Genomic DNA, 23241 nt, shown 5'->3' with positions numbered 1-23241 from the left:
CACAAATAGCTGTGTGGAGAGCTTCAACCAGCCTGATTACAGTGGATGTGCAATTGGATTGAGAAATGTGTACTCAGAGCTTATGATCACTGGCCTGGTTGAGTCTGGGTGATGCATGTGGCTTTCCAGGGATGCTGCTATTTACATCTGTTAATGGCCCTTTTTGATGGCCATCTCCCCAATGAGGTGATATGCAACAGCCTGGGGATGAGGGACCAACGCTGCAGATGTGGCTGTGCTCCAATAGGCAGGACTGGGAATCCTCATCTGGTTGGCTTTGTTTTGGGGGGTGAGTGTTGGGGGCAGGGAGGGAAGAATGAACTAGAAACAGGGGAAAGAATGGAAAGCATTGCTTATCCAGGTATATGGGAAACAGACAGGTAGACATGAAAAACAGCAGCTGTAACTGGGTTGTAAGTGAATAAAAAAGAAATGAAACTAGCAGATAAACAAGTAGGATTGACTAGTTCTTGTATACAGGGGGACTTAAAAAGGAGAGGATTGTGAGGGTTTGGCAAGGGACATTATCAGTCTGCCTTTTAAGCCAATATCACTTATTTGTGTGACTGGTCAGATGCTGCACAACAGAGAACAGAGATTTGCATACATCTTAGTATATCAAGAGATTAGTTCTGTGCATCTTTTAGTTTTCTGGTGTTGGAAAAAAGCACAAAAATTGCTCTTAAGGATACATTGCTGAGTCATAGTAAATTCTTACAGAAATAGTGCATTCCTGGAGTAAGTCAGTAAGGAATGTTTCTGTTATTCCTGTCAAATGGTTGAGGACAGTAAAAGGACACAAAAGTTGTGCAGTCCTTGAGAGGTGATTCTCCTCTCTTATGAGTTAACGGTTTCTTGAAATGAATCTCACAAAACTGGAAATAATGTTTCAATATATAAGTTAGTAATATGGGAATTCTGAACTTAATTACCATTGCCATGGCATTCTTCCACACATATCTTTAGTGTATGTAAGACTTTGTTTTTTCTGTCTTTGAGTAGGCCCAAAGAAGGAATTGAGACCACTTTAGAATAAATTGTAAACCACCTGTTCTCAGCAAAATCTATAGAGAGTACTACACTAGAAGATTTTTTTTCTAGCTTTCAATAGGGAGTTTGGGGGCTGAGGATATAACTCAGTTGGTAGAGTGTTTGCCTCGCAAGCATGAGGCCCTGGGTTCAATCCCCAGTACCACAAAAAAAAAAAAAAAAAAAAAAAGGAAGTTTGGCTCTTCAGCAGTACCTATCTTTACATGAAGGATGAGTCCTAGGTATACATCATACCTTCAAGGAACCTGAGAAAAAAAATTCTCCATGTAAGAAGCTTGTATTTATTTGTTTTTTTATCTTTGCAGATTGGCATGGTAGCTTGGAAAATGACCCTTAAAAGTCCTGAATATCCAGAAGGCAGGGATATTATTGTTATTGGCAATGACATCACATACCGAATTGGGTCCTTTGGGCCCCAGGAGGACTTGCTGTTTCTGAGAGCTTCTGAACTTGCCAGGGCAGAGGGTATCCCACGCATCTATGTAGCAGCCAATAGTGGAGCAAGAATTGGACTGGCAGAAGAAATTCGTCATATGTTTCATGTGGCCTGGGTAGATCCTGAGGATCCCTATAAGGTACAGACTAAGAGATATTTCAAGATACTGTTTGGCATGGTTATGTACATGTGTGTGTACATATGTAAATAGGTGTGGGAAAGGAAGTGGTTTAAGTTTGAAAGTCTGCCCTTATGATGATAACTAAATATAAATAAAGTTACTTATGAAAATTCCTTAAGATACCATGTTAGAACATTGTGTCTAACGATGTTCTTAGTATGCTCACCTGGTTTTTCCTCCAGCTTTAAAACAAATTTGCTGTTGCTTGAACATTAGATGAAATAATAGGAATGTCTTTACCATAAGACATGCCAAACCCAAAACACACATCTTAAAACTATTCCACTGTGGTTTTTAGGACTTACAGCCAGTCATGAGCAAAATCCATTATACCCTCGACTTTTTCTCCAACCTCCCTGGTTCTCCTTGAAACCTGCTTCTTTTCTAAAGATACCACTTCCCCTATAGCCTTCTTAAGTACTGACTGATTTCTCTCTCCTCTACTACTAAGCCTGGAGGGGGGAATACTGTCTTTTTTGATCCTCATTGCTATTTCCACACCTTTTATTCTCCCTTCTCCAGGAAAACTTCCCACTTTGAGTCTCTTGTCATTAGACTCTGCCACTGATGTATCAGTGCTCCTTATTACAGTGTCTTCCCACCCTTTGGTCATAGCCTCTTATTCTATACATGTTTTAGTTCCTGGCTTATTGTTGCTTTCTCCAATACTATTAGTCATGTGATAATTCTTGGTGATTGCTATGTCTATATAGATGAGCCTTCCTATAATCTGGCTCCTTGGATCTTTGAGTTTCTCTCCTCTGGTTCCTTTCCTCCACCCTAGTTCAGCCTCTCATTTCCCATAATCTGTTTCAAGCATCACTTTGTCTTCCACCCTTCATCCTTTCTTTCCAACTCACTTTCTCTAGTGTCCAACAGTCCTTTAAACCCATCAGGACCTACAGCTATTGATCCTACTACTTTTTTTCTGTTCTTTATCCTCCTTCCTTTCTCTCTCTCTCTCTCTCTCTCTCTCTCTCTCTCTCTCTCTCTCTCTCTCTCTCGGTACTGAGGATTGAACAAGAAAAAGAAAAATTCCTGCTCTTATCTAAGACCTTTCTTCCTCTTGTACACTTGATTTGCCTTCTTGTCAACTTAGGGATGTTAATCAGCACTTCTCCCACCTCTCTCCTGCATCACCACTTTCCCTCTCTACTGTATCTACCCCTTTAGCATACAGACACTTATCCCTCCAGTGACTATCCCTACTCCATTTTCTCCTTCCCTTTAGAGCAGAACTTCTTAAAAGAGTTGTCTATACTTGCTGTTTTCACATACTCTTCTCTTATTCCTGTGTAGTGACGCTTGCCCCTCACCATTCTACTATAACTGTTTTCATCAAAGTCACCTGTGATTGCATATTGCTGAATTCTTCAGTAAATTCATAGTCCTCATCTTAGTTATTTGATGATTCAGCAGACTTTGACACAGTTGGTCACTCATTCTTGAAATATTTTCTTCTTGGCTTCCAGTATCCCAGAGTCCCCTTTTTGTCTTTCTACCTTCCTGCCTTCTCTTTCTCAGTTTCCTTTGCTGCCTTTCATATCTTTACCTGTGAGATTGTTTCAGGGGATAATGAAAATATTCTAAATTTTGATTGTGGTGATTATACAAGTATATATATTTATTGGAATTTATCAAATTAATAACTGAGAGTTGACAGATTTTATTGCTTCAAAATTATAGTTCAATAAAGTTTGTTTTAAAAATGTATGGAAATTGGTAGTGACCATCAACAGTTATGGGTTTTGGGGGTGGGTGATGAAAGTGTTCTGAAAATTATGGTGATGGTTGCACAACATATGAATATACTAAAAACTACTGAATTGTGCATATTAAACATATGCCACCTCTCTCTGCTTTGTATGTGAGTATATATATGTGTGCATACAAATATATCAATTATGAAATGTTAATATAATTTTTAAAATGTAAATAGGAATTAAGAGAAGCAGAAGGTATGAGTTCAAGATTCACTATTAGCACTGCATGGTCTTCTGATTCTAACATTGAATCTCTTAGATTTGTGATCCCATATATATTTTGATGATACATGGAGTTGAGAGAGTGAAGAATAGTAATTCACATAATTCTTTAATTTCATGTTGGTATCTATCATAAAGGTATCACTGAATATCCAAAAATGACCCTTTAGTCTGTTGAAAATGAAATATACATGGAGTTGCAGTTATAGGGTATCTTATTTCAGTGACAGTGACTAAAAAATAGGCACTTCCATCTTTCAAAGAACCATCTATGCTGGCATCAAATCAGACTAACTCCAAGAAGTAATGTGACAATTCAAAGCTACCTTTGGAACAAGCTCATTATGCACAGTTGGCTGTGTCTTCTGATTGTGTCACAGTGGCAAATAATGAGTTCAAAACAACTTGTGCTTTACAGGGATACAAGTATTTATATTTGACCCCTCAAGATTATAAGAGAGTCAGTGCTCTCAACTCTGTCCATTGTGAACACGTGGAGGATGAAGGAGAATCCAGGTAGGTATTTATGTATCAGAATAATTTGGTCATTACTAATGAAAGGAGAATATGGTAATTTTTCCTTATTGTCCTGCTAGTCATGACCTTGGAAAGCACTGAAGAATGCTGTTTAAGCATCCTAGATGTCTTAGGTTTGAATCCTGGCTCTACCACTTTTTAGCTGACAGACTTTGTTATTGATTGAGGTTTTTAAATCTTGTTTACAATACTTATTCATTTAATAAAAATTGAAACACATAAACAGGAAGAAAAAACAAAAAGCAGACACAATCCTACCCTGAGACCACAACTATAAATTTATTATATTCTTACTGTCTTTTTTACATTTATACTCTTTTTCTACATGGTTGGTATTATAGATAGGAGTTTCTTTTAAATTCTTTTCATTAAAAGCTATTTTGGACAAATTTTTTGTATTCTTAAAGTATTATTTGAGAATATGAAATTTAATGGTTGAATAGTATTTTATGATAATGAACAAATCATATTTGAAAATTTAAGGTGTTTCTAATTTTTCACTATTATATCCCTGAGCTGAACTTTTTTTTTATATTTGCTTAGGAATATCTCTAATTATTCTTTTTGGGTTAATTTCTAGAAGTGGAACTACTAGTCAAAAAGCCCATTTGCAAGCATAAGGCCCTGGGTTCAATCCCCAGCACCGAAAAAAAAAGCCCATTTGGGTTCTGAGGATGTAGGTCTGTGGTAGAGTGCTTGCCTACCACATGCAAAGCCCTGGGTTCAATCCCTAGTACATTAAAAAAGAAATCCATCTAAAAAAATTTTTTTTAGTCATAGATGAACACAATACCTTTATTTATTTATTTTTTTATGTGGTGCTGTGAATTGAACCCAGTGCCTCACATGTGCTAAGCAAGCACTCTACCATTGAGCTACAACCTCAGCCCCAAAAAATGCTTCCTTTTTTTTTTTTTGGTGGTGCTGTGGATTGAACCCAGGGCCTTGTGCATACAAGGCAAGCACTCTACCAGCTGAGCTATATCCCCAGCCCCTAAAAAGTCCATTTTCAAGAGTTTTTAAAAATAATCTCAGATTGCCCTCCCAAGATCTGAATTCCTAATCAGCAGTATGTGATAGTGCTTGTTAACTCTCTTAATTTTTCTCTACCCTTGCCAACATTGATTATTGTCAATTAATAAAGTAGGATAAAAACAGCAATTGTTACTTTAACTTGTAGTTTTGATTGCCAGTGAAGCTGAACATTTTTATAATCTCTTTGCAAGAATTTTCTAGAATGTTAATTGCTCCAATACTGTTTATTGAATAATTCATGTGTTCTTATTTTTTGTTCTATCTAGGGCTAATGCCATACCACTGAACTACACACCTAGCCCTTTTTTTTTTTTTTTAATTTCCTTCTTTCTTTCTGTTATTTTAATTCCCCCAATCTTTCCATAATGATTTTGATTCAGATTGCACTAGATTTACACACTTATTTTTGTGAAGGCTGACATCCTCAATATTAACTCATCCCAAAAAAGAAACTTGATATATTTTTTCATTGATCCATGTATATTTTTAAAAGGTTCATAATATCCATATAATTTATTCCAAAAGTTCCCAAACTTTTTTGGTTCATGACACCCTTAGCATCTCAGTAATTTTTTCACAGCACCCCTAAGTAAAAAATAGACATAATATTTCTGTTAAATAAATATTTCTAGTTAACCCCTAACAACTGCATAAGTGTTTCTGTCCTAACCATAATGTGAATAAAAATAATACATATGAATTGAAAAAATTACTTCATTTTTAAGTAATTATTTACTTACTATGGAATAGTTGTGGCTGTTTAGTATCTCAAACCTTAGCATCAGCTCAGATATAGCCACCCACTTTTCTTATTCTTCATTGACTTTTGCATACAGCTTGGTTTTTTTTCCACAGAAACTGCAAAAACATGGCTTTGTAAAGACAGGGTATTGTCAAAAGAAATATAGCACTATTTGGTGTTAAATCACAAACTACCTAAAGCTAGTCATTCATGTGGGGTCTGACAGATATCATATGTGTTTCTCTCAAATTGAAAATATCCTTCAGTGCCCCCAGAGGTTCACTGTGGTCCCTTGGCCACCTTGGGACACAGTGTGGCCAGTTTCTTCATGTTTGTTTCTAAACATTTTGCTTTTTTTGTTTTTCATTGAACAAGGGGAACTTAATCACATAATCACTGAACCACACCCAAGCCTCCCCCCTCCCCCCGCCTTTTTTTCTTCTGAAACAGGGTCTCACTAAGTTGCCAAGGCTGGCTTTGAACACACTATCCTCTTGCCTCAGCCTCCCAAGTTGCTGGGATTACAGGCATGTGCCACTGCACCCAGCCTGTATTTTTTTTCTTGCTAATCTGAACAGGATTTTTTAAAGCTCTTTAATACATGCTTTTTATAAAGCTGTTAGTTTTTTGTTTTGTTTTCTTTTGTTTGGGCACTGGGGATTGAATCCAGGAGCACTTATCCACTGAGTCACATCCCTAGCACCCCACCTCCTGTTTTTTGGACTTTTTTTTTTTTTTTTTTTTTTTGTATTTTATTTAGAGACAGGAGCTCACTGAGTTGCTTAGGGCCTCACTAAGTTGCTGAGTCTGGCTTTGAACTCATGATTCTCCTTCCTCAGCTGGTGTGCAGCACTCCACCCTGCGAAAGCTATTAGTTTATATATTACTTTTGTTACAAAACAAGTCATTTTTCTTTTCTGGGGTTCCTCATCTGAAAGATGATTAGGTAAACTAAGACCCTTAGCTCAGTGCTGAGCATACAGTAAGCAATCAAAAATCCTGGTTCTTGTTGTTGTTATTGTTATTGTTGTTATTATTATTATTAATCTGTAATATGGCAATGATATTACCTGTCACATTGGATTGTTGTGAGGATCAAAAATCATATATGAATGTTTTGGGTAATTATAAAATGCTATACAAAGTTTTTTATTATAACATTAAAATTTAATAGTACTTTAAAGAATGATAGTCCTAAATGGTAGAAGACTCAGGTCAGAGAGCAGAATACCGGAAATGTACATTCTTTTTCTCATAATACAATGAAATAAGATGCCACTTATCACATCATGAACACCTGTGAAGTAATATGCAGTCCTTATGAGAGGATATGCTTTACAAGAAAGGTTGACGGGGCCCATGAGTCCTTATACGGCATGTGGACCTTATAAAAAGAATGTATTACCCTTCCTCAAATTAATGTGGTTCTTTTAGCCCCTTAAGGATGATTAACTTCATCTGCTTTATGACTCTAGAATCCAAAGTCTAGATAAACAAAAGGAAGAATGGGGGAATTATTGAAATAGGAGAAGCTAAAAATTAAAAAAACTAGAGGAATCTGGAAAGCAGAGGTGCCACATCATAGATGAACAGAATTGATGGAGAGCAGACAGAAAAAAGGGAGCAGAGAAATATGGGAATGGGGGAAGGTAATTTAAGAGCCACTATGGAATACTTATTTATTATTTCAATTTAAAAATTTGTGCCAAGCCTTCTGGATGCACATGGAACAATAAATAATATATGCCCATCTCTACTTCCAACTTTGTATTTTTCCTTCCCTTTACTAGTTGCATTTCCCATCTCCCATTTCCCATTATTAGCTATTGCTCCTAATCCCCTGCCAGGAAGACAGATGAGTGACTCCCATTAGATCCACAGGATGCTTTCTGGACAACTTGGTCAGCATTTCACTTCTACTTCTATTCTGCCTTCCCCTCTGGAGAACTATAGCCAGAAACATATGCACTTGGTATTTGCAAATGAGCAGGAATGGGAGTATACTGTTTTGGTCTTCCCCTGCATCCCTATCTTGGGAAAGAAAAGGATTTTTGATTCAAGAAACTAGCCAAGCATTCCAATACCCCTCTATTTGTTTTTTGTTTTTTGTTTTTTGTTTGTTTGTTTGTTTTGTGGTACTGGGGATTGCACCCAAGGGTACTCTACCACTGAGCCACATCCCCAGCCCTTTTCATTATTATTATTTTTTTTTTTTTTGAGATAGGGTGTCACTAAGTAGCCCAGGCTGATCTTGAACTTGCAACACTCCTGCCTCAGCCTCTGGAGTTGTTGGGATTACAGGCATGTGCCATCATGCCTGGCTTAATTTTTTTTATTCCTATGTAAAAATTGTTAATTTGATGACAGTCAGAGATATATATTGACACTGTTTTGAAGAAAGAAAGGGGCTGGGCTTGGTAGCTCAGTGGTAGAGTGCTTGTCTCCCATTTGTGAGGCACTGGGTTCAATCCTCAGCACCACATAAAAATAAACAAATCAATAAAGATATTTTGTCCATCCACAACTAAAAAATATTTTAAAAAGTAAGAGAGAAAGAGCCTTAAAATCTGAGAGCCATCTTGTAGCATGTGAATGTTCTTTCAGCAGCGAATCTTCAAGGTTCTAGAATGATTGGTGGAGAATCGGTCATTAACCTATGATGAGATTATCACCATGGGTCAAGCCCTCTTCTTGTTGCCAACCCTTAGAGATAGGTACTACTGTCCCCATTTTACAGAAGTTACTGTTATCCTGAGGCATACCACTGTATGTATCAGAGCAAGAGTTTGCACCTATCTGCTTAATTCCAGATTTTGTTTTTCTCTTCTACCATATTGCTTTCAATTAGGTAAGAACCAAGCTAAGAAGGAAAAACATATGAAGAGTATAAAATAAAGAGTATAAAGCTCTTGTATTAAATATGTTTATATGCTTTTAGAAGGCTTTTAATGGTAATGTTTCTTTAATGGATTGTGGTACTGTTCACTTTAATACTTTGGCATGACTCTTCTCTAATAGGTATAAGATAACAGATATTATTGGGAAAGAAGAGGGACTTGGAGCAGAGAACCTTCGAGGTTCTGGAATGATTGCTGGAGAATCTTCATTGGCCTATGATGAGATCATCACCATCAGCCTGGTAAATCCTCATGAATTTTGAATTAATTAATCTATCTATTTATTTATGGTGCTAGGGATTGAACTCAGGGCCTCGAGTATGATAAATAAGTGCTCTACAGCCATATCCTCACCCCACAATATATGAAATTTTTGAAGAACTCATTGTGTAGTTAGGTTTATTTCTGTCCCATTACTACTATTCAGTCCCAGATAAAAGCATTGCTTGCAAATTTTATTTTAATTGTGAAAAATAATGGGAACACAGGATAAAATAAATTAACGAAATAATATAAATTATTTCCCATATAAACCTAGGTTTATTTTAGCCTTTAGTTTAACTTATTATTTCCTCTAAATATTCTATCAGATTTTTAACACCTTGAATTTCTTCTCTTCGTAGTACTTTCTTTGCTCATACCTATAGTGGGGATGCCAAGCATCTCTGAAGTAGGCAAGTAAAGGGACTATGATCCTTGAAGTTTCTAACATTTGAAATATTGAATTAACTTTATTTCTTTTTTGATTAGGAATTTTTTTATTATTAGTCAAAAAGACTTCATAAAATGCAATAGTTATTTCTGTTCATGAGGATTTTACACATTTTATCTGTGCCTTAGTTCTTAAAGCTTTGGAGAGGACATAAATATGTGACATGCAGAATTTATTCTTTTTTAAGGTGACATGCCGAGCCATTGGGATTGGGGCTTATCTTGTACGGCTGGGACAGAGAACCATCCAGGTTGAGAATTCTCACTTAATTCTGACAGGAGCTGGTGCCCTCAACAAAGTAAGTTTCTGGGGTTTGTGAGGAGTGTATAAAGTTTGAAGCTTATCATGAGTTCTTAATTCTAGACCTTGATTGAGCACATGCGTGTAATCTCAGCCATGCAGGAGACTGAGGCAAAAGGATCTCAGGTTTGAGTCCAGCCTCAGCAACTTAGTGAGACCCCCTTCTCAAAATAAAAAAGTGGTGGAGTACCCCTGGGTTCAATCCCTAGTACTACCATCAAAAAAAAAAAAAAAAAAAAAACCAAAACCTGATTAAGGAGTCATTCTGTCCATGACTTCTCAGTCTGTATCTTCCTTTCTTCTTCCATCATCCTCACCCATTGACTTGCTTGCCTTTTTATTCATTCATTCATTTCATTTAACAAATACTTTGAGTAGCGACTATCTGCCAGGCATTATTCCAACCCTGTGTATAAGTTAGTGAACAAACTGTATAACTTCTGCTCCAAAGAACTTACATTCTACTCTGTCTCTAGGAGACAGAATTAATTGAATACTTTTGTTCTGCCCACCCCCAACCCCTCACTTCTTACCTATGTTATCTATGAATAAGGCTTTTGAGAACTATTCTCCTGCACAGAGCTATCTTCAATTCTAGTTGTATTCGTTCCCATTTCAGGTCTACAGTGTGGACTAGGCACTGGCCTAGGTGTTGAGGATATGTAATTCTAATGGTCTGAGAAATCTGTCAATAAACCTCTAAAAAAGAAAAAGAGGGCACTTATGGTGTTCTCTTGTATATAAAGTAAGTACTCAGTAAATATTGAGTGGGAAGATAGGTGGATGGATACATCATGGATGGATTGCTGGGAAAGGGTATAACGTAGACATTTATCTTTCCTTCCAAAGAAAGACTTATTTTTAATCCAAGTTCGTAGGGACTTTTCTAAAGGCAGAAGAAAATGAATGATGAGGCCATTGCTTGCAAAAGTGAAAATTGTCCAAGATTATCTGAATATACAACGGACAATGCAGTTCTGACTTCTTTATAGGCATAGAAAATTTGTTTTGGGGGGCTGGGGAGATAGCTCAGTTGGTAGAGTGCTTGCCTTTTAAGCACAAGGCCCTGGGTTCGATCTCCAGCACCCAAGGAAAAAAAAAAAAAAAGAAAATTTGTTTTGTTTTAGAGCTAAAATGTATAATGAAATAATATAGGGCTGGTTGTCCTCATTAGCTGTCAACGAGGTATTATAGAGCCAGGCATGGTGGCTTATTCCTGTAATCCCAACTACTTGGGAGGCTAAGGCAGGAGGATCATAAGTTGCAGACCAGTGTTGGCAACTTAGTAAGACCCTGCTTCAAAATAAAAAGGACTGGGGATATCGCTCAGAGGTAGAGCACCCCACGTTCAATCCTTAGTGCTGCTCAAAACAAAAGGTGGGGGGATTATAATTTATACCTGTAAGTAATGTTGTAGAAGCTGGGCAATGTGACACAAACCTGTAATTCCAGCAGCTTGGGAGGCTGGAGAAATACAAGTTCGAGGCCAGCCTCAGCATTTTAGCAAGACCCTTTCTCAAAATAAAAAATGAGAAGGACTGGGAATGTAGCTTGGTGGTAAAGCACCCATGGTTCAGACCCTAGTATCAAAAAAAGAAAAAAAAGTAACGTGGTGGTCAAATGAGAGTACATAAGTAAAAGTACTTAGTACTTAACACAAAGAATTGGCCCTAGTTTTTTGTTTTGTTTTGTTTTTTTGAGACAAGTTCTTAATGAGTTGCCCAGTCTGGCCTTGAACTCATGATCCTCCCATCTCAGCCTCCTTTGTAGCTGGAATTATAGATTACAGGCATGTGCCACGGTGCCTGACTTGTTGGTCCTCATTGAAATTTCAGTTCCCCGTCCTCTCTCATGTGGTTTGATAATTGAGTTTGTAGATTTTATACACATACTAAATTGTGTTGGAATTGTGTTTATGAGACTTGCAGGAACTTTTTATCAAGCCCTGACTTTCAAGAGGAAAGACAGACATTAAGTGTCCTGTCCTCGTATCCATTTAGAAGAGTTGATAATTCCATTGGTCCAATTAACTTTTGGATACGTGAGAAATTAGCAGAATTGTTTGATGTGCTCAGCTTGTTCTCTGCTGTCATATGAACTCTCATTCTTTTGGTTTGCTTCTCTCTCCAAGGAAAGGCAGAGTAGTGCTAACAATAGCACACTTGGCCATCCTCCTCCTTTTTTTGGAGACTAGCCTAGAAATGAAGATATATAAACTGCTACTACTGAAGAGTATTGCAGTGAGGAAAAGTGCTGAGAGTCTTAAATTTTTTTTTTTTTTAAGTTGCTCTTTTGGATATCTTCTTAGGATGAGATATTGACAAATGTTGAAGAGAGTTTTAGGTACCATTACCTGTGAGGATAGGATTTTAAAATGATACCTATATTTCTGTGATGTTTTCATAAAGAGAGTTAATCTCTAAAATATATGTTGTTAAGTTCCCACCCTCCAAAAACACACACAGATTCTATGTTTTGTACAAGTAATATTACAAAAAGTAAAAGTTGTTGGGTTTTGTTTTTGGATTTTTTTGTTGTTGTTGTTCTAAAAAATAGCCAGTTAAATTTCATTTGTGGCATAAAGAAAGCATTAGGTTTTATTTTGTTTTGTCCTTAAAATCTGGTTGAATTGTTCTCATCAAATTCAATATATTCACCTTCTTCCTCGCCTGCAGGGCTGCTTGCCTTGTTGCAGAGGGAAAGGCAAGTAAAGATGCTGTTTGTAACTTACCAAACAATGCTCATTTTCAGAAGGACATGATCATTTTTAGCTGAAGGGAGTGATCACTTGTGGAGGTTCCCTAATCCTGCTTTGCCTGCTTCACTATCTCATGTCAGCACCTCTTAAGTGTAGAGTCGTGTTGTTGGAAGACACTGATTTCATGCAGATTCACTAAGAATGTCCCTTCAGCCTCTTTGCTTATCTGGTATTAAAAAGGAAACTATTGGGGAGCTACCATGCTCAGATTGCTTCCTCTGACTCACTCCTTTTGTATATTCTGTTTTCATGTGTGCTGATGTCTCTGTAATCTCTTTGCCTTTCTTTCTATAGGTATCTCTGTCTTGCTTACTCTGGGTGTGTGCAAGTCCCTCTGTGTGCTTGTCTTTCTGTGTGAGTGCTGATCTCTCTCTTTGTTTCTGTGTCTTGCTTGTAGAGCCTTCTCTTTCTGTGTGTTCCTCCCTGAGTATCCATGTGTGAGAAAGTCTTTGTGTGTTTGAAATACTGTAAAGGCTCCTTTCTTAGCCTTGACCATTTTGCTCATAGTATGTGTGTACCTGTGTAAAGTGGAAATGTATGCAGTACATGCAAGCTTATGTACGGTCTTAGACTGTAAACATTTGACCCCCACCTTTTTGAGTCTTCATCCTTTATGTTAAACATTGAGGTGAAGAATAAGAAGGAGGGAGTGCACAGAGGTTGTAGGAAAAAAATCTTGTGTGTGCAAGTGCCGATCCCGTTGACCCCTTTGAAAATTGAAATAATGATAATGCGCGTCTCCTGACTGCATCAAAGTATCAGCACATCAAAAGCCAGGAGGCATGAAATGCAAATGATAAAGTGAAAGCAGATGGATTGTGCATGATCGCCTGATGCCCAATGAATTTTAAAAGGTGCTGGTTTGCAAGGGGGGGTGGGGGACTGGGGGTGGGGGGACTGAAATAAACACGTTATCCCTGCAATTTTTTTTGTTCTTGACGCTCACTCCTGACAATATTTTTTCACACTTGAGTGAACACCCACTTCATCTCTCTCTCTCCCTTTCTCCCTCTCTTTCTTTCTCTCCCTGTCTCCTCTCCAACTCCCCCCCAGCCCCCAATCCCACCTCTTACACGTCTCAGGTCATGTCGCTGCAGCTCCGGTGGAAATAATAAGATATAAACCACGAGGTTGTTATTTGCATAGAAATAGCATGGAGCCCCAGGCAGCAAGAGAAGGACACAGGGATCATTTGTCTAAAATTTTAATGAAAACTTTTGCTGAGGCAGAGATTTTTTAAAAAACTTTCTTTCTCTCTACTCGTCCCTAACCCTCCCTACACCCTCTAACTTCATCACTGATTTGACTTAGCCTGATTGATTTGAAGAGAAAGGATTGACACTCCACATATCATACTCGCCTAATGTAGCAACATGTAAATAAATTGTTTGTTCCTTCAATATGAAGCTGAAGAAACACACATTCCCAACTTAGTACATCACATGTGTGCTTCAAGCTTTTATGGCTACATTCTATTTGTGTGATTAAGGTGACCTGTTTTTAATTAGTTTACATTGTCTTGCCTTTTGCTTTCAAAGACTTATTTCTTAAAAAATTTCTGCCTTTCTTTTTTTAGCTACTATTAGTAACCTGCATATAAAATATACATATTGCAACAGCTTCCTGGATATTTTCCCCCAACTCTCAGCAGGTTTACTATACATGTTTTTTTCGTGGGCATTGTGTCCTTTGTTCTAAAAGCAGAAAGTGCTTCCCACATTTGTATTTTCATCTCTCTCCCTTTGTGATTTTAGTATTTGTATTTTCTTTTTGCATCTGTCTTCCTTTGTTGCCTGTAGTTATTTGTAAAGTAACCAAAATATTTCCAACTTGAGTAGAGATACAGTTTCTGGATTTTCTTGAATGATGTAATGCAGATTTGAGATTGAAACTAAAGTCAGTGGCTAGGGATTAGAGGCAGCCCAAATGGCTTTATTTTTTTTTTTAATTGTTTGTTCTATTTACTTTACATGATAGCAGATTGCATTTTGATTCATTGTACACAAGTGGGATACAACTTTTCATTTCTCTGGATGTACAAGATATAGAGTCCGCACCATTCATGTACCAAATGGCTTTATATGAACCTCAAAATTAAGAATATTCATCTGATTCCTTATTGTCTTCTTGGGTAAGCCAGTTGTATCAGGGCCATTTTACAGACAGGAAGACAAAAACAGAATTGACAGAGACTAGATCAGAGTCAGAACATGAACAATATCCCTAAGTTTCATTGCAGAAAGAGCTCTTAATATTCACAAGGTCTACAGCAAGAAGATGGTCTAGTCATTTTATTTTTGTCCAAATGTCATGAGGGGAAAAAATATGTCGTGATGTGAAGTTTCTAAGGGCTTGCTGTTTCGTGCCTCTCAAGGAAGTAGACCATAGGTTTCTAACTCCAGGAACTATATACTGCAGGTGGCAGAGTTCTCAGAATGCCTCACAGAGTGATAGAGTAGAACTGATGGGTATGGCAAACTACCCTGTGTGTAAGGAGTCATTCTGACCTGGCAAAGGCAGTAACCTGCGTACTCAGGCTATTGGTAAGATGAGTCCTTAAGGATATGAGGTGCTTTGCAGAGTCATAAACTTCCAAGTCAGGGTACCACTTGGGCATTTGCAATAACTTCCATCTTTACTTCACCTCCTCTCACTTTCTATTTTATATGTTTAGCATAGTGTCAGGTAACAACGAGACTGGAAAGTCCTGTGTTGTAAGGGAATACTTGCTAGCTCTCAACCATTGCCCTAGACTTGGTGAGAGCCCACTCTCTGTATACAGAAATCAGAATTTGCAATTTATGAGTGTCCTCTGAACAGTAACTGTCTATGGAGGTAAGGCTTCTGCCAATGACTGGTATGTGGGTGATAGATTCACTCAGGAGGTGATACGTGATTTCTGTTTGGTAAACATTTTAAAGAAAAACAGAAGCTTCTTTTTTGGGGGGGGCAGGTAGAATCCTGAAATCCCATCCCTTTTAGTGAGATTAGGCTTCTATTTTCACTGACACTGCCAGGAAAAGGAAATAAGTTATGTGCTAGATTCAGCTAGGGGGCTAATAATTCTGCTAACATTGCTTTTGAGACTTGGTACAAGGAAGTCATGTCCCTCTCCAAATTCTTCTTAGTTTCCATGGACATATTTATATGTAACTATGCAGCATGAAATATGAAGTTGCTACATTTTACTCTGTCAGGGACAGTACCAGAGTTCCTCCATGAGTGGAACTTTCTGTCACACCAGGGGCCTCTACTGTACAGTCCCTGTGTTCATCCCGGACTCTGTGACACATAATGTGAAGGACTTGAGAAGGGAAGGAGAGATTATTCAGCTCTCACATGGCGTGGGCAGCACTGTCACTTTCAGGTAACTTAAGGAGGTTGAAAGCCTGGACTCTACAGCCAGGCTGCCTGGGTTTAGTTTCCTGGCTCTGTGACCTACTAGTTGTGTGATCTTGGGCAGTTTACTTAACCTCTCTGGGTTGCAGTTTTACTAACTGTACAATGGTGGAGAAAGACGGGGAGTAATAATAGTACCTGTCTACCAGGGTCAGAGTGGGGATTAAATGAGTCAATACAGGAAAACACTGACACTGTTATAGTCTTCTCTGAGGTACGTTTAGGGTTCTTTCTCATTGTACTTCATTATCCAGGTGCTGGAAAGGAAATAGAAACACAATATTCTGTATACTTACTGACTCTCTGAAGGCAAGAATTCCTTCAAGAACATGTTAGATGGCAGCCTGCACTGTGACAGTACATTCATGTATTGACTTTCCCAGTAGATGTTATCTAAAGACAATCAGCACACTTTGGAAAGCCATTAATGTAAGAGGCACCATGTTTGGTCATGATAGGCTAGTATATGTGTCAGTCATCTGTCTACAGGAGTCCCCGAGGACTTGTTGATACAATAGCCCATAATCACTCTAAGGATCAGTCCAGCAATTTGCATTTTTAAAAGTCCCCAACTACCTATTTTCACAATAGACAGTCCCTGTTCTCCTATAGCTCCAGATGGGATCATTCTCCTTTCAAAAGAGGGCCTTTTAACTTCCCTTCTGAGTAAGCATTGCTTTAACAGTATGAATGAGTTCTCAGAAAGGATTGCAGTGAGCAGATCTCCTTAATTTTCAAGCACCCCCACCCACACACACAAACTGTGGGTGAACCTGACCCCATTTAGGAGGCTTTATTTGAACACCCCATTTGATGTTCTTTAGGTTCAGCAGAAAACCTTACCAGGTATGTTTGACTCTGTTAGTGAGCATTGGTGTATCAGCAGCCTGGTCCTGAGAGTGCTGGTTTGGAGATCTTGCAGGGTGGCATTGCCATTCAGAGCTCCATCATAGAAATTGCATCTGACTCAAAGAGAGCCGTGTGTGGGTGGTGGTAGTGGTGACTTAGAACCTGAAGTCTTGGGAGTGAAAGCTCTGGGGGCTCAGCTTGGGGTATTGAATACAGACTCAGGAATGATCATGTTAGATGACCTATTATAAATGTTCTCAAACTTTTTAAAGTTAAAGAATCTTTTGGTTAAAAAAAGCAACAACAATAAACTTGATCAATCCCCTCCTTGCCATTTACTAATGAGGTAAGCAATTTGGGGCTTCAGTCTGTTCGATATCAGTTTTCTCTGTGTAAAATGGGCAACATAATACATTTCCTACCTTAAAATGGAAGACCAGAGGATCTCTTAATCTTAGACTCTCTTAGACTCTTTAATTTCTAGTTTCTATGATGCTGTGAAGTATATATTGATCTGTAACCAGGGAACCATGTTAGGCTGGGGCACAGAGAGAACAAATTGGAGTTTAAAATGTGTGTGTTTGTGTGTGTGTGTGTGTATTATGGTGTTCTGTATTGGTGAAATTACATATGGTGATATGTGAGATTATTGTGTATTAGTGAGATTAGGAATGGAAGCTGCAGAGTATAATGAATTAAAATTTATCTTGTTTCTTATCCAGATTACAGAAGAATAAATGCTACATGTTGTTGTTCACAATGCAAGTGGCCATAGAATTATAAATATTGGGAATATAAAAATGTTCAAAAGTCAAACCCCCTAACCATCGCTTAAATTTTCTCTGTGACACCATTGTCAAATATTCATTCCATTATGCTTACAAAACTCATCCACAGGGGAGTTCAGGACTTTTTAAGTAAATTCATCCCTTTCTTATATATTTGACCAAAGTCTGTTTCCCTGTACAGCTAGACTGATTGCTCCTAGAAATAGTGTTCAAAATTAATAAAGAACTCCTAATTTTATGATATAACCTATGGGAAACTGAATGGAACCAGAGTTTTTTCCATATACTTTTTGCCTCCAGAGACTGGGCTGGTCATGTCTTTTTTAGTACTGGGGATTGAACCCAGGGGCACTTTACCCCAAGATACATTCCCAGTCTTTTTATGTTTTTATTTTGAGACAGGTTCTCATCAAGTTGCTTAGGGCCCCACTAAGACTGACCTCAATTTTGCAATCCTCCTGCCTCAGCCTCCAGAGTTGCTGGGATTACAGGTGTATGCCCCCACACCTGGCAAGACTGGTCTTGTCTTAAAAACAAACATAGTTGAAATGAAAATGCTATTCAAGATGACAAAGAGACTAGATTCATAAATGACATTCTTGCTAACCAAAAATATGAAGTAAGTAGAAGTTATAAGAAAAATAGTTAAACTTTAATTTTGTGGTTTTTGTTTTTGTGGTACTAGTGATTTTGTGGATACCAGCCCTTGCTCATACTAGGCAAGCACTCTGCCACTGAGCCCCATACTTCTACTTTGAAGTATGCTATGGAACCTTTGGGGTCTGCCACACAGGGTCATGCAAAACTCTCAAAGCCCAATTATCTCCTGCTTTTCTGTCACCTGTCTTGTCCAAAGTTAGGATCCTGATAATGTGATAGAATGATAAGTCTTTTGGGGTAACAGCTAAAACTCACTGGGTCCAAGATTTGGAAGAATCAATAAAGGTACTAAAACTCTGAGGGTTACACAAATGGAAGCTAAACTGCTAGAATTTATTACCATGTCATCTCAGTGAGCTGTCTCTGGCTCACCTCATCTGTGTGGACCTCTGATATATCTCTACCCTATCTCCAGAGTATCCATTTCAACCTGCAGGAATTCTGATATGTCTTGAATATTAGAATGAAGAAACATCTCTACTTCACACATTCTGTGGCACACAGGGTTCCCTGCACTTTGTTCCTCTATAGAAGCATTGCCCCTGAACTCAAGCTAAGTGCCCACTTAGGTCTGTGAGCATGGTCCCTTAGCAGAGCTATTTCCTCAACTTCTTTATTTGCCAGTCAGTTGTGTGTTGTGCCTTCATATGGTGGGTTTCCTTCACTTTTCTCTTTCTACACATGTTCATAACTGTGTTTGCAGATCAGTGTTCACTTGAAACTTGCTACTCTGTCAACCCTCCCTTCTCCCTTCAACCTTTCTTCTCCCCCAATCCCAGTCTAAAACTCAAGTGAATTAGCTTCTCACCCTTGCCCCCCAGTTAAAAAAAAAAAAAAAAATCCCATACTCCTCCAACAGTGTCTGCTCTTAGATTTGCAGTCAGCAGCCATCTCCAATAACCATCAGGCTGTCAGCTTTGCAGCTCCCTACTACCTCCCACCTCCCCCATCACTCACCAGAGGAAAAAGAGAGCCAGAGCAAGAGCTTGAAATATATCATGCAATAGTGTATCATGAATTTGTTGTGAATCACAGCGGTGAAGCAGGTTTATTTATTTCTGAGACCTTAAATCAATACAAAGTAGGTCTCTTAGTTCTGAAGCTGGGATGGAGTGTGAAAAAATGAGCCCATTGTACTCTTAAAACTTTGGGGAAAGGAGATGACAGCTATATAATTCCATTTACCAGGCACTAGGGGCTTTAATGTGAAGGTGACAGGGAGCTCTTTGTGCATTTAGAGCACCATATCTTCTAAATAAAAGATCTGTAGACTTGATAGTGGAGCATAGCTCCAAGTTTAATAATCTCCAAGCATTAGACCAAGCCAATATGTTCCCAAGTCAGAGAGGTCCCCCCAAAACACTCATAAATTAAAAGTGCAAGAACTGCACACGTTGGTAGATTAGAAATGCAAGGACTCCAGTCTCTTCTAGAAGGAAGACAGACCTGGGCCCTCGCTGTGCAGGCTGCTGTGTGAATATGATAAAGGCTCAGGAAATGAGTCTGTTTAGAAACCTGACTCTTGGCTGTTCATCATTCTAGGAAAGGTCCCCTGTGCATGAATCCAAATCTAGCTGTGTCCCCTCTCATTCAGAGTGGCCATGATCACACAGACTAATCAGCTAATGTACACAGTCAGGAGTGTTGAATTATGAAAGGAGAAGCTTTAAGAGCTTTGTAGATTGAACTACAGATTACCTAGCATGCCTAGGCTTCAGGTTTTTCTGGTTGATTCTTGACTGGCTCCTAATTTTAATAATGTCTCAGTGTCTAGGATTTAAGACCTCTAAAATGGTATGCATATCTGAGAAATTGAGAAATCAGTATTATTAAGGAAAAGAACTCACCCAAATTTAACCAACAGCTTAAGATGAGAAGTCCGAACCATTGAAATAGATAATCAACTTATGAATATCTTTATTTTTATCTGACCTATTGATGAAATATACCTTTTTTTCCACAGATAAAGTATGTTTATGCAGCTCAATAGAGCAGCCCTAATATAATGTGACTTTAGAGTACATAAAGTTACAATCTTAATTCTAGCCCAAGTGAAAAAAGCATCTACCCTGGGGAAAACTAAAAGGGTAGGAAAATTGAACCACTTGTTTTGCTTAAGAAAGCTGCTACACATTGTAACACTAATATGAAAGACTTCTTTGTTCATAATAATTCAACTTGCTGAAAATCAAGTCAAAGTTGAGTTTTTATAGAGCACTAGAATCTGTGGTAGTTCACATGCATTTACTGCATACCTGTCATATGTACCTGTTATTATATTGTAGAGATACAAAGATAATTCCTGCTTTCATGGAGCTTAAAATTTAAGGGGGAATAAATTGCTGCCCTCCAGATATAAATGAGAAAACACAAAAAGGGCACAGAGAGTCAGTACTGCTTGCCAAGAAGCCAGGCCCTAGCAAGCCCTGAACTCTGGTGCCTGGCCACTGTGGGCACAGGCAGTTACTCACACAGCCACCAGCTTCAAGCACCAACCTATTCAGGAAAAGTAGTAGGAGGTAACTGAAAACAGGAATTTCTTTTTAAAAATACTATCTTTAAAAAACTTCTGGTTAGAAGACACATTCAGAGTACATGAAGAATTCTCAGAATGCAATAAGAAAAAAAAAACCCAGTAATGAGAATCTTGGGCAAGAAATTTGAAGACACTTCACAAAAGAAGAAATAAGGATGGTAAATAAGCACATGAAAAGATACTTATTGTTCATTAGGGAAATGCAAATTAAAAAATTTGATGTCACTAGAATTTTTTAAACCAAATTATTACAGGGTTTGTTTTGTTTTTTTGTTGTTGTTTTGCAATGCTGGGGATTGAATTCAGGGCCTTAGTTTTCCTAGGCAAGCATTCTACCACTGAGCTATATTGACCCAGTTCTAATTTTTTTTTTTTTTTTTTTCATTTTTAACTTGACAGATTCCATGTCCTTATGAGATTCAGGACAGCTAGAACTTTCATATCATTATTGGTAGGAATACAAAATGGTACTGCCACTTCAAAAGAGATGTATTCATTTTTTTTTTTTTTTGTCTTTTTATGAAGTTAGATATATGCTTACCATTCAACCTGGTAATTCTACTCCTATATATTTACCCAATAGAAATGACAATGTCAAAGGGGAATGAAGGGAAGAGAGAGGGAATAGGAATAGGAAAGACAGTAAAATGAATCAGACATAACTTTCCTATGTTCATATATGAATACATGACCAGTGAAACTCCACATCATGTTCAACCACAAGAATGGAAAGTTATATTCCAAAATATATTCTATTGTCACATCTAACTAAAAAGAACAAATTAAAAAAAAAAGAAAATGGAAAAATGACATTGCACATCTACACAACCTGTACATGAGCTAGGTGCAGTGACCCACACCCGAAATTCCATCTAATCAGAAGGCTGAGGGAGGAGGATCGCACATTGAAGGCCAACTTGGCAACTTGGCAAGAACCTGTCTCAAAATAAAATAAAAAGAACTGATGATGTGCCTCAGTGGTAGAGAGTTCCTAGGTTCAGTCCCCAGCACCACCGACCCAGAACAAACACCTATACATGAACATCTATATCAGCTTTATCCATAATCCCCCTGTATGTCCCTCAACAAACAGGTGAGTGAGTTGTGGTATTTCCAGAAAATGCAACACAACTTAGCAATAAAAAGGAACTTCTGACTCTGGCATCAGTATGAAGGGATCTGATGCATTGTGTTAATAAATGAGCTAAATTTAATGTGACTTTCTAGAAAAGGCAAAATTGTTGGGGCCGGAAGCAGATGGGTGATTGTTAGGGTAGAAGGAGAGGATAGATTACAAAGGAGCATAATGGAACTTTCGGGATGATGAAAATACTATCTCAGTTGTGGTGGTTGTTAAATGATCATATGTGTTCGGCAACATTTATAGAACCGAAAACCTTGAAGTGGACATTTTTGTTATATGTAGATTACTCCTCAGCAAACCAGACTTTATTTAAAATGTTAAATATTTCCATATTTGAAATTGATTGTCAGTACTTTCCAGTCCCTAGTTAAATGAGCAGTTGATGGGTCCCGGGATGAGTGATTCCTTTTGGCATTCAGTTTTTTCTCCAGAAGCCTACACATTTTCTCCTACATTTGACAGGCCAAACTATCATGTGCTCTTCTCTTCCCCTTTCATTAAAAATGAGTCTCTGTTCCTTACCCACTCTACCTTCAATTCCCATCATCCTTCTGCCATCTAATTCATTCTTTTATTCTCCAGTGAGGCCTACACCTCAGTAAACAGAGGTCATCAATGTTATTTCAGGCTTGTATCTCATTCTCTTTTTGGCTAAAATTTTTTTTTTTCCTACAGTGGTAGCACAGTCCCTTTGACCCAATATATCCTTCAGCAACCCCTGATCGCTTCATAATTTACTGCTTATAGAGAGATTTTTGGTCTTGTAGGATGGTCTTGAATCCAACTGTGGCTCAAGTCAGGGACTTTTCCCTCCTCTGCCAATGAATGGCACTAAGCCTTTTCTACACCCCCAAGTCTAATTTACCAGCTGCCAACCAGCACTCCAGTTTGCCATTGACAGCAGCGGTAAAAAGGAGGGAGAAAGGAGTTGTAACCCAATGGCTTTGTATTTTGGAACACCCAAATATTTTTGATCACGGAGGCCCTGGTCGCATTTCCCTAGAGATTTAATTCCATTCACCCTTGGATGTCTTCCTGGTGAAACATTTATACAGTAATATGTGTTATACCACTTAAAATTGTTAATTGGAGATTGAATTACTTGTCAGCTTTAAAAAATGTAGTCCTTTCAGGTCAAGGAAGAGGATGTTAGCAGCACTGAGTAGATGAGCTATTACATTTTTTTCTTCCCTTTCCTCTTTACTCCCCCACCCTTCATTCTTCCGGCTCTC

The 23241-nt window shown here is 38.1% G+C and overlaps 1 protein-coding gene across 5 annotated transcripts in view; it reads left to right on the top strand.

Moving 5' to 3' along the window:
* The window catches only part of Acaca (acetyl-CoA carboxylase alpha), a 269515-nt gene that overhangs the window by 197471 nt on the left and 48803 nt on the right, over nt 1-23241 (top strand). For all 5 annotated transcript variants that reach the window (XM_047545728.1, XM_047545732.1, XM_047545731.1 and 2 more), the window contains 4 exons: nt 1356-1625; nt 4071-4168; nt 8985-9105; nt 9763-9873. In XM_047545728.1, coding sequence (XP_047401684.1) covers nt 1356-1625; nt 4071-4168; nt 8985-9105; nt 9763-9873 — 600 coding nt within the window. The remainder of the gene's footprint in view (nt 1-1355; nt 1626-4070; nt 4169-8984; nt 9106-9762; nt 9874-23241) is intronic.

Source organism: Sciurus carolinensis, chromosome 3 (assembly GCF_902686445.1).
Source record: "Sciurus carolinensis chromosome 3, mSciCar1.2, whole genome shotgun sequence".
NCBI classification, from domain to species: domain Eukaryota; kingdom Metazoa; phylum Chordata; class Mammalia; order Rodentia; family Sciuridae; genus Sciurus; species Sciurus carolinensis.
Note: the sequence above shows the minus strand (reverse complement) of the source record. Positions and strands in the feature narration are given on the sequence as shown.